General features: G+C 36.4%; 1 protein-coding gene across 1 annotated transcript in view; it reads right to left on the bottom strand.

The window, feature by feature from the left end:
* Positions 1 to 3,458, bottom strand: part of LOC135196212 (sex-determining region Y protein-like) — a 14,482-nt gene extending 11,024 nt beyond the window's left edge. The window contains exon 1 of the mRNA XM_064222839.1: positions 2,533 to 3,458. Coding sequence (XP_064078909.1) covers positions 2,533 to 2,649 — 117 coding nt within the window. The 5' untranslated portion in view covers positions 2,650 to 3,458. The remainder of the gene's footprint in view (positions 1 to 2,532) is intronic.
* Positions 3,459 to 12,500: the final 9,042 nt, after the last annotated feature.

Below are 12,500 nucleotides of genomic sequence, written 5' to 3'. Positions count from 1 at the left end.
TTTGAAGATTTGTATCGTGACGTATATCCATAGGATAAAAAAAGTGAAATAACGTAGTCGTAAAGTTATGAGGAATATCATCCTAAATTCGGTGGGAAAACAATTTGTTCTTTATTAATTTCCTAAGGGTCATTTCATCCACGAATAATTTTTATATTACGGCCTTTAAATAATACTAAATTAATTTAAAGTTGGCATTATTCGTTAAATGTTCAGATTTAATCATTCCTTTTAATACATCTTACCTAATCTGCAAGCAAAAATAGAAGCTATCACGACAATATCCTATACCGGAAGTAAGCTAACGAGCCTAACCGCAGGTGAATCACCCTACGGGAATTCCTCTCCTTATTCCAAACGTTAGTTTTTCGTAAATTACTGCATCAAAGTTGCTGTTTTGAATTTATCGCCCAGGAAACCTTTACAGTAAATAAGTGATGGGTTAAACATGATGGAAGAGCCTCCTGCAATGATGTAAGAGATATTCCGGGTAATTCCAGAGCAAGTTGCAGATGAGGCTTCAGTGTAGAAGAATCGAACGCCTTAATTAAGACAGAATATAGGATGCATTTTATTTATTAATTCATAATGCTTTGTCCTTTCAGTTATGAAAAATCTATACAGATATCCAGAAAATATATTGAAAGATTATCAGGATTGAACTCACAAACTTGACTGATTTAAGTCCTCAGTCGGTTACTTAATTATATCACCTCAATAGATGAGTTTTGAACCCGTTTCACTTCCTAATTTTTTTATGTATTTCATCTACGGCTCATTAATTCCGTGGTGAAAATAACAGATACCCAAAGGAATCGTAATAAAGGAACCTCATGGTTTATGTGTGCATTATATATATGTGTGTGTGTGTGTGTGTGTGTGTGTATGTGTGTGTGTGTGTGTGTATGCATGTATATTTATTTATTTAGTTATCTATTATATATATATAATATATTATAGTATATAATATATATATATATATTAATATATATTTATATATATATATATATATATATATATATTATATATATATATATATGTATATATATATTTTATATATATTTATATAAGTATATATATATATATATATATATATATATATATATATAAATGTACACACTGTATACTTATGTAATTTGTTTTTATTTTGTCAGACGTTTTTCCCCTTCGCAACTACCTTATGGGCTTTCATCGTCATTTTCAATTTAGAACGCCAAAAGAAACACGTGTTGCAATGTAAGATGCTCCCTTTTATCATGAGATGTGAATCATTTCCAAAATATATCAATAATTACACTTTCGTGTATTTATTATTCATAAATCACCAGCAAAATTCTTGCCAAACTCTTATCTCAAGAAATTTCTACACAAAGGTTACAATGTCAAATACTTGCGAGAATCACATTTAACATTCAAACTACCAAACTGACTCTTCACATGGTCTAATAATAACTGGTGCAATAATGTATAATACATCTGCCGTAGGTTTAATTGAGTGTACAGTTTTACTCTAACGTTTTTGCCATACCTATAAGTAATGTGTACGTTTGTTCATGATTTCCTTAAGTACGAAAGTAAAGCTATGTGCGTGTTAATTTTAGATGTATGGGCACACACATATACAGTTTAACATATGTATATATGTATAGATATAATAAAAAATTATTGTGCAATTTTGCGTACACTGATCAATATTTCCGTAGCTTAAGAGTAGAAAAATACTTGTTATCACATGGTCAAAGTTTAGTAAAGGCTGTCTGCCACTACCAGCCTCTAAACAAATATAATGATTGTGACATTTATCGGCTTATGTGTCGCTCCAATATACTGAATTCGACTGTTCTCCAAACAACCATATTTTTTTACCCGTCCCTAGAATATTAGTTCTGAATCATTTAAAATTCAGCTTGAACTTATGTTCAACAAATTATGTTCTGATGGTGCTTGTGATCGATAACAATAGTTTTGATTTAATTATAAATAATTTTGTAAAGCTTCACTTTAGCTGTGCGTAGTAAGTCGTTGTATAAAAATTAACAAAAATTCCATTTTTCTCTGGGGTTATGTTTCTGGGTAAAATTTTCCTTTTATTTTCAATTTATTTATTTATTTATTTATTTATCTATTTATTTTTATTTAGAAATGAAATGATTACAATTGGTTTGGAGCACCTTATAAGTAAAGACGCTGCCACTTTGCTTTGGCAACACTTTGTGGGAATTTTGAGCGATTGAAACGAAAATCTACAGCCACTTCCACTAAGCATGGAAAGGTAAATCAGACAATTTCAGCCAAAGTTTGGAAACCGATTCATTGTAGGAGGTGACGTAGACGGCGTTCAAGAGAGATCCGAGATTCTTAATACATACATCGCGTGTTCGTTTCCTACACCTGGAGTCGCAGGCGCACCTGAATAAACACCCGCACCACTCACACGCACATTCATACACGAACGTCAAACGCACAAGCACACGCACACACAAAAACACCTTAGATTGTCCTTAACGAAGCGTGTCTCGTCTCTTTGCTCACCTGAGTGGCATCCGAGTAAGGCGTGGCCGAGTTCTCATTCACAGCTAAAGAGCCAAAGGGCACTCCCGCCGACAGAGGGTGATCTATCGAAATCTCCTGAAGGTTCTGCGGCAGCATTTTTGCCTTCGAGGAAACTTTTCCTTCTTTCGGTAAAAGCTGTCGGTGTCACAGATCAAAGCTTCGGTGCTCTGCTGTTTGTGTCAGCCCCAGTGGAGGATTTGAATCTCACAGTTCTGGCTTTGTTAAACTTTCGTTCATTTATGAAGTAGATTTTTTCAATTGATTATGACAATATGGTAAAAGTTCACTGAAACCAATTCTCTCACACTAATTGTGCCAGTATGCAAACTCGCTGTAATTGTATGTTAGGAAATATTTTCACCGTATGCAGGTCACTCCATACTTTCCTCCAATCTGTCAGTATCGAGTGTAGTTGTTTCGGGGCACAAATGCAAACAAAATTTCCACTGTTCAGCTTTTCAGTGTGAAATCTTTGATTTTAACAGCCATTGCAAGTATCACATTTTCAGCTGTCCACCAAAGAGTCATTTCACATTGATCACTTAATCCGATCTTTCAGAACGCGGTTCCCTTCAATTGTTAACATGTCATGTCAGCACTCATCAGTTCAATAAGTGGAGAACAGAAAGCATCCATAATGTAAAGTGCCGGAGGGTTTAATCCTTCCTGAACAGAGGTGTCGCACCTTCTGGGGCGAGTGTGTCGCACAAAAAGTTCGCACTGGAAATGGAAAGCCCTCAGGTAAGTGACGTCCACTCGCGATCAAGTGACAAGTAGCACTGGCACCTCGAAGTGGAAGTGGAAGAGCGAGGCGAGAGAGACCCAAGGTTTCTCGTCCGTCTTCTTCCCGACTCCTTCCCGCGTGAAGGTGTGTGTTACACTGGGCATGAGAAATCAGACCACATGGCTTTTTGAACATCGCTTAACTGGCGACCTTTGCTGGGTGGGTGGAGGCACGAGCACTCCGTCGGGGGAACGAGGGACCGCGCGAGGGAGACTCCACTCCCCCCGCTGAGGGGAGTGGGGAATAGGGGCTGAGGTGACCTGCTCATGATTATGTCAGCTTTGCAGCTTTTGCAAGGGAAGAAAAGGAAATTACTTTATTAGCGCTACAAATGCAACGAATGGTTTACTTTGGCTAAATTCTCACTGGAGATTCGTTTTATCGAATCTTTATCGCAAAAAGCGCCTCGAAATCAGTCGAAGTGCTTTGTTATCATTTGACATTATTGCAACAACTTGTCAAGGGAAATATTGTGTACCTTATGTCGTAGTTGGCCGGATGTTTTCATGGCACGGAATGCTGTTCAATGAATATCGGGATCGCCTTCTTGCCAACTTATAGAATAAATTGCTGTTGAGACGGGATTCAATAAACCACCGAATCCGGTCGAGAAAGTAACGTGAAATTTCCAAAATCAGGATGAAGCAGCGAAGGAAGAAAAAATCACGCACCGAGACCCTCTCTTGCGGCGACGTGATTGGGCGAGAGGGTGGATGACGTTGGTAGTCGACCAATCAGCGGCCACCTCGGACAACAAGGGCGAGGGAGAGGATGGCATCTTAGTAAGACCACAGGAAAAGGGGTGACGTTCACACTAACTTTCTTTTCCCCCCTTTCTCTCTCTCTCTCTCTCTCTCTCTCTCTCTCTCTCTCTCTCTCTCTCTCGTTCTAAACATTTCTTTTTGGGACCATCTTCGTCTAGCAACTTTATCTGTCTTAGGAAAATTCGCGGTTCTATTCAGAGGTCGAGAGCAATTTACGATTCTTTCTATGGGTCATGTAAATAACGGATTTACTCAGCCTAATCCGAAAATCAGACTTGGGCCCTATTTGTGGCTATTGTAAACTGTAAATTAATTAACAAGATGTCTCCTGCGCCGAAATTACCATAAATCTAACTGATAGGAATGAGACCGGGGATAACAGGATGAAGTAAATATAACGAGAGAGAGAGAGAGAAGAGAGAGAGAGAGAGAGAGAGGAGGGGAAGCTATATGTAATGAAAAAGAGACATGAGAAGGGAAGGACACCGAGGGCGAGGGGTTGAAATCTGTAATAGAATAGTAATGAGAAAATGCAAGATAGGGACCCCAGCATAAAAAGATATATCTCTCCCGTGTTATAAGGGAATTAAAGCAAAGGATAAAGGATTTACAGAGAAGACGATGATGATGATAAAACGTGGGAGGGTGTCGAGGATTTTCTTTTTCGGGTTTTCTTCCTTTTTTTACTTTTTATCTCGAGTCCCTCCGCAGGAAGAGCAGTGTCAAATGGCGCAGATTTATTGGTAGATTCTGTGTCATTTGCCAAAATCAAAGAGCAGCTGACTGCAGGATTCCTTATTGACGTCCTTTAATTGTCGGCCGGAGTGATCCGGTAAATGTCTTCAGTTCGGTTTGTTGTCATTGGGGCGGAGGCGGAAGAGCGACTTCTATGGGTCTCTTGCCTGAGGATCCCGGTGGCGACGCCGAGCGGCCGAAGACACGGGCAGAAACAAACGAGAAGTGTGAATTTGACGAAAAAAAAAAAAAAAAATCATCGTCTGTTTTATTACTGTATTATAGGCGACCAGAGCTCCTTTCTTTCCTCAGTTTCCCTTTTTTTCCGGTATTTCTGATCCATTGATTTTATTGTGTTTTTCTGAATCGTAAACTTGTAGTTCTGTACCCTCCCCATGAACTTCCTCATTCTCTCCTCCTTTTCAACTAATTCTATCAGTTTCTGTCTTTGTATTCTACGTCTTTTTCTTCGTGTTGCGTCTGGTATGGTGGTGTGCGTCTTTGTCCGGATTCTGGAAGGAACAGAGGGGTTGCAAGGACACAGCTTTCAGTTGCACGACGTTTCGGGGTTTCAGTTGCACGACGTCGCCCTTCCAAAAAAAAAAAAATTACTTATTATGGAAATAAGGACGTAAACAAGAAACCGTTACTTTAGAGTGAGAAAGGCAAAGATGATTCCACAGTGATAGTAATTTTAATGACGATCATTTTTATCCTAATACCGATGAGTTATTAGCATATTAAGGTAATCTGTTCCTCTGCTGATCGCTTTTAGCCATTACTTTATCCATTTATCAATGCCTATTCAATAATTAAATAGCTGCTATAAAGTTATTCCCACGACGTTTTCTTTCAATGAGAATTTTGATTTCATGGGGTACTATTTGCTTTTCATATAGCGGCTGAAAAACACAGGAAAAATATGTCAAGACGAGGAAACAGTTACTGTTTATACAAGTGTTTCACACTTATCAACATTAGTATAACTATGAATAATGACTGTCAAACTTAAACCCGAGAATGATAATGGTGATGGTAACATTAACAATAATTATTTGTGGTTGTAATTATATAATTATTTGCGGAAATTCTAATTCGTAAATACGTTGTTATTAAAATAACAAGAAAAACAATAGTTATTAATAATTAAGTGGATTGTTTAAGGCCAGACTGACTTCAAGTGAAGGTTGGGCGGATAATCTTTTCATTCACGTAACCGGTGAGCTACAAGGAGTTCATTCGTGATGAAAATTTCCCTTAGATACGGAAAACTGTCTATCTCAGAACATTCGAAAAACTAAAACAAAAATTAACCGAAAACCAAGAGAAAGATGCAGGGATGCTTAACTCATATATGGAAATTTTAACAATTAAAAATGTATTTAATAAAAACAGCCTTGCGCTGCGAGGATATTTTGATGTTGAAGGATCAGTACGTGGGAATTAAAGAGTGAAGGGATGAAAACGAAAACCGGAAGTAAGTGGAACGCAGATATTAGAATAAAGAGAACGGGGAAGCAGTAATGAAAAAATAAATGAGGCATGTGCTAGTGACCGTTGGTGAATAGGGCGCGTGCAGTGATGTCGTAGGCAATTATGACGTGGAGTTGTGACACTGTGTATGGTGTCGCAGACCTTCCTCCATTGTGTCATCCGATGCTGCCGTGATGACTTGTCAAAGTAAATTGCATGGTAGCTTCCAACTGTAGTCTCTCTCTCTCTCTCTCTCTCTCTTCTCTCTCTCTCTCTCTCTCTTTCCGTATTTACTGATGGGTCAGTGTCCATTGTGCTTTGCCGTTTCATTTTTTTGCTTTGCTTGAAATTTTAATAAAAATGCATGTCATTGGTGGCTGTCTGCATTACTCTCCCCATCTCCTCCCCCTCCCCCGCCACCAAGTTACTGGTTTTTATAGACTATTTGTTATTTCAGTCTAATTTGTGATAAAGACGTCTATTTTTTATATTTAGATTCCACATAATTAAGATATGGAGGAGTATTCTCCTCCTCTTGAAGTTGAGAACCTCTGTAATCCTGATTTTTCGCTTATTTTAGCTTTTATTTACTCATTGGTTATATTAGATTTTTATATTCATTTCGATGTTTTAGTTAGAGTCCATTAACGATTATGATCGTTTAAAGCCATACATAGTTATGTATATATCTTCAGATCTGTGTGTGAATATGGTGTCCGAAAGTAGTCATGAATTTGACTTCTCTCTCTCTCTCTCTCTCTCTCTCTCTCTCTCTCTCTCTCTCTCTCTCTCTCTCTCTCTCTCATCTCTCTCTCTCTCTCTCTCTCATATATATATATATATATATATATATATATATATATATATATATATATATATATATATATATATTATATATGTATATGTATATGTGTGTGTATGTGTGTGTCTATGTGGGATTATTGCGAAATCTCCCACCACAACATTACATGGTTGATTGTGAGATTAAGTACTTCCAAAGTATATATTCAGGTAAAGCTTGTGTTATTAGCAATGAAGAAAAAATGTGTAAGAACTCTAGTTGTGATATAAAAGGACTTGATTTACTGTCCTAAAAATGTGTGGTCGCCCTCGAACGTAAATGATTTTTCCTTCAAAAACAAAGAAACCCACTTGTATCCTTTGGTGTAAATAAGTCTGCTACGTCATCTCGTGTTAGTAGGTACGATAGTAAACGAAGTTCTTAATTCCTTTAAACATATATTTTTTTTTATTTATGAAAACATATTGATTAATTCATCTTACTTCCTCCGCCCTCCTCTTTAAAATCATCAGTGATAAGGGCCTCCCTCGTGTTTACATGCCCCTAGTTTTAAGTAGTCCTCGCTACCGGCTACCTTCCCCCATCCGTATACCCTGCTCCTCCTAATGCCAACTCCCCTCTCCCTCCATAATGCCCGATGCCCCTAATCCTCTCCCCCGTCCCCTTCAACCGCGCCTCATACTCCTGGGCATCCTTTCCCGTCAAGTATCGTGATTGGGTTGGTCGTTCTGGCTAACCCAACCCCCACCCCCTGACATTGCCAACCCCATCCCATCCTCATCCCCTTTCATCTTTTCTTATTCCCAGGCTTTTTCTTTTTTTTTCGTCCATCTCTTCTTTCCGCTCCATTTGTGTTAGCGTTCTTATTCTTCGTAGTAAAACTCTTTGTTCCCTGTGTCATCTGGGAGCGCTGTTTTATTGTTCGTGGTCCAGTATGTGCTTTTCAGATTGAGACTGTGACGGCACTCAGCTGTTAGTTCTGGCGACTTCTCTTCTGCTGATTGTAACACTGTTTATACCAATATTCCAAGCCATAGTATGATTCCTCAGCTTTGTACAATATTTTACTTACTCATTTATTAATATTTGTGTTGTATTTTGTCTCTAGTTTATCACGGATGTTCGTGTCAATACTGTGCACACATGCATGTGTTTTCATAAGGGCTGACATAGAGGGATGGCATAAAAACGTGTTATTTTTGCCTTTTGTACAGGTATCTATTGGAGGAGGTTGCTAGCAACCATGTCCTGCCCCGTGGCCATTTAATGGACTTTGTGCTTTTTCTTGGTGGGCAGCCATCTCTCTGCTGCTGACGAGGCCCAAAATTTTCATTTAACAGAGTCTGTACGGATATATATATATATATATATATATATATATATATATATATATATATATATATATATGTGTGTGTGTGTGTGTGTGTGTGTGTGTGTGTGTGTGTATAGCTGAGTGGGTGTGTGCTTTTTATATGTGTATGGGTAATGGAGATACTTTTAATTGTATGTGCGTAAGAGACGATATTAAGTAAACTTGGAAATATTTAAGTTACTCGTGATGTGGCCGCGAACTTTTCAAATTCACCCCCGCTTTCTTCAGTAACGTTTCCCTATAAGTGAATTGAGTCACATTTGTGTTATCTTCAATCTGATTGATAAACTAAGACCTATTATAAAATCCTGTACCGCTATTCTTCTTGGGTTTGTAATAATATGCATGTCTCCTTTCTGAAGTTTGTTTGTTTGTACTCGTTTTCTTGCACTTTTCGGGTGTTTAAATAAGTAATTTCACTTAAAAATCTTTACCATAGATGATAATCTTCGATGTTAATTCATTTGTTCATACTGTATAAAAAATACCATGACTTCTATTACCATGATTAGAAGAATAATAAAAAATTCTGAAGTCCATATTAATTTAGGAACCTTGATGTTTAGCGGCAGTTGGATTATCTCTACGGGGTTTACGTGCCAGAGTTCATAACTGAATCCTCCGCATCAAAAATAACCGTAAACTTAAACTAATGAATTAACCTCATTCCCTTTCCATAGACAGATGTCTGTAGGACGAACACCATAATTCCGCTATCTAGACCATACCCGATTGAGACTAATAGAAAATAAGGAGAAAAATAGCGGAGTTTATCTTTTATGGAAATGGTAGTGTCGAGTATGCAGCCTTTTATTATTTCAATAAACATCCAATATTTCTTTGAACTATGGAATAAAGAATGTATAATTTGGAAAATTGAGAACCAGAGAGATTATACAGAGTGAGAAAACGCTGCAAAATATACAGAAAGGAATTATGTGGATGAAGAGAGAGAGAGAGAGAGAGAGAGAGATTACGCTCCAAAACAATTTCGGAATTCGTGTAAAATACTGAAAGGTTAAGATAAAAATGAAGCATACGTGGTCACACATAAGTACGCAATAAGTTTACCGCAAGGCTGATGATAGCTTGGTGGGTAACTAACCGGAATGAATAAGGATTCCTTATTCGTGTCCTGCTGCCACCTTCATGCCTAAGTAGCAACAGGGCGCCGTTTTTCTATAAAAATGTAGAACATGACTATTTACTTCCATCGTGCGACTCATTCTACAATATATCCCTACTTAGGACGGAGCATAATTTTGGGGACGTATGTAAGATTATGTTCTCACACGTGGCCGAAGCAGATGCTCGTTCGTCTGAGAAAATAATGTCGTTGTATTTTCATAATGAAGAGGTTACGTGAATATGAGAACATTAGAATAGTTTTACTTGGCTTCAGAACATGTGCATCTGAGATAGCGTGAAAGTAATTCTTCGTCCTTCAACTTTAGGATGTTGGTCTATTGTTTCCTAAACATCGCTTCTTAGCGTATGCTCCAAAGTCAATATTGATAAGTCAGCATCGTGTTCATATTTAGGCAGAAGCAAAGTTCTGAAGAAATGAGACTATAATTTACCCACGAGCAGTACTCTAATCTTACGCTTCCTCGTTTCAGGAAAATATTTCAAATCCAGAATGAGTGGTGCTAAATTTGAAGACGCAAGACTTGTTTTGTTACTTTAATGGAATATGCGCCACTTAATTAGCCATTAATTACTATGGGAAATGTCTTTTTCATTATTATTATTATTATTATTATTATTATTATTATATTATTATTATTATTATTATTATTATTAAAAATGGAACCCAGTTTAATCATACAAAAGTACAGCTATTGAATACTTGCACTCCTGACTATCAGAATGTAAGTACTCATTTATATCGGTGATAATGAGGAATCATTAAGTTCCAATATTTTCATTGGAGCACTATATAGTTGTGCATTTTGAAGCTTATGAGCTTCGAATTCATTGTATTTTCTGTGAGGATTCAGCATTAAATAGCTATTATAATATTATTTATATCGACACCAGACTCGATGGAGACTAAGGGAAGGCGAAAAGAAAGTGGAAAAGAGACTGTCCTCTCACGCGATGTCATATCCAAGGATATCCTCTTAAGGTAATCGTTCGTTGCGTCCTGGCTCGTCTGTCCATTCCGAAATGACCTTACCTGTCGTTCTGTTTTCCATGGGATGTGCTATATTGTTTACTGGGGCTTTTATTCTTTTCTTTAATTATCTTTTTACATTGAGGTTTTATGCTTCGCTTAACAAGGGAGCCATTTATCCTAAGGGAACCGTATATTTCTCGTGCAATTTGACCCTTGGGTTCTTAATAATAATGATAATAATAAAAAGTTATAATAATAATAATATTTCGGAAGGAGACCCTCTCGTAGACATGTTTTGTCAAAAATGACTGCTGCTTCAGCACTGTTAATCTTGTAGAGAGTCTTCTCTATCTTTCTGATGACGGCTTTCTCGTTGTTGCTTAGACTGGCGAGCAACGCCGGCAATAATAAACCAAATGACTCAACCGAATTTTACCTTGCCCTTTGCTGCGTTGCTCGCCAGTCTAAGCAACAACGAGAGAGCCGTCATCGGAAAGATAGAGAAGACTCTCAACAAGATTAAGAGTGCTGAAGCAGCAGTCATTTTTAACAAAAATTAATAATAATAGTAGTAGTACCCCCAGCCGCCTAATGCATAGCAAAAGTTATATTAAATGAGAAATCCTTGGTATATTATGCTTTCTTGTAAATTTTACAACGAATGCAGTTCAGTGAAAGTTTTTGCAGTATCTCATTATACCTGCATCTGATTTGTCAGGTTCAAGTACGATTTAGATCAGTTTCGAGGGACGGTAAATTTTTTCATAATTTTTTGCGAGAAAAAGAAAATAGTTAAGTGTTTATGTAATTTTGCATCGGTAAGTGGAATTAATTCTTTCACAAGGACGAACCTGAGCTTACAACCAAAAAAAAATTAATTAAATAAGCACCAGCTTTTTAAGCATCACGCGCTGCAAACTGAATCAGTATCGTCTTGAATATGTATGAACGTAATTCATAATATGTGGAAAAGAGTAGTAAGAGTTTTCTTAGCAACCGATAACTCTCAAAGGAATAGAACTTGTCATGGAATTAGGCGTAAAAATCAAAATGCCGCTCTAATTAAATTGGTTAGACGTTAGGATATATATATATATATATATATATATATATATATATATATATATAGATATATATATATATATATATATATCTATATATATATATATATATATATATATATATATATATATATATATATGCTTATCTCTTAAGTTATTGATTTCATTGGGAGGTTATAAGGTCATTAACCTTATATATATTATATATATATATATATATATATATATATATATATGTATGTATGTATATATATATATATATATATATATATATATATATACATATATATATATATATATATATATATACATTGTGACGAAGCGCCCAAATACCTGGTCATTGGACTTACCCATCAAAAAATAGTTACCTCAGCACAGTCAGACACTCGAACCTTCATCACAGATAAAATATGACTGACTTAGTAAATATGCAAGCAATCAGACTAAGTGCATTAAAACAGGTGCGGTAATCTTATATGAGATTAGAATCATTACAGGGCAGCACTCTAACAATAACTTTAAATGTCTAAGCATTTCCCTGGTTCTAACTCACTTCAATAGAATTGAAGGAAAACAGCACAAATAACACTATAAAACTCTTCCTAAACAAAATTCTATCACGGGTGGTCAATGAATGAAACACTGTTATACAAATTTTAAACACAAAAATTTTTATTTTCAAGTTCAAAATTCATGCGAGAAAATCACAATCTCAGGGAAATTTTCTTTTACTTGAAAACACAAAGTTTACTTTATTCTTGAATTAGTTATTTAACAAAATTAAATCAAAATTAAGCTATCAAGAAAATTAATTAATCAACAAATTAAATCTTTCAA

Source organism: Macrobrachium nipponense, chromosome 17, assembly GCF_015104395.2.
Source record: "Macrobrachium nipponense isolate FS-2020 chromosome 17, ASM1510439v2, whole genome shotgun sequence".
In the NCBI taxonomy this organism is placed as follows: Eukaryota; Metazoa; Arthropoda; class Malacostraca; order Decapoda; family Palaemonidae; genus Macrobrachium; species Macrobrachium nipponense.
This window is presented reverse-complemented; position numbering and strand designations above follow the sequence as displayed.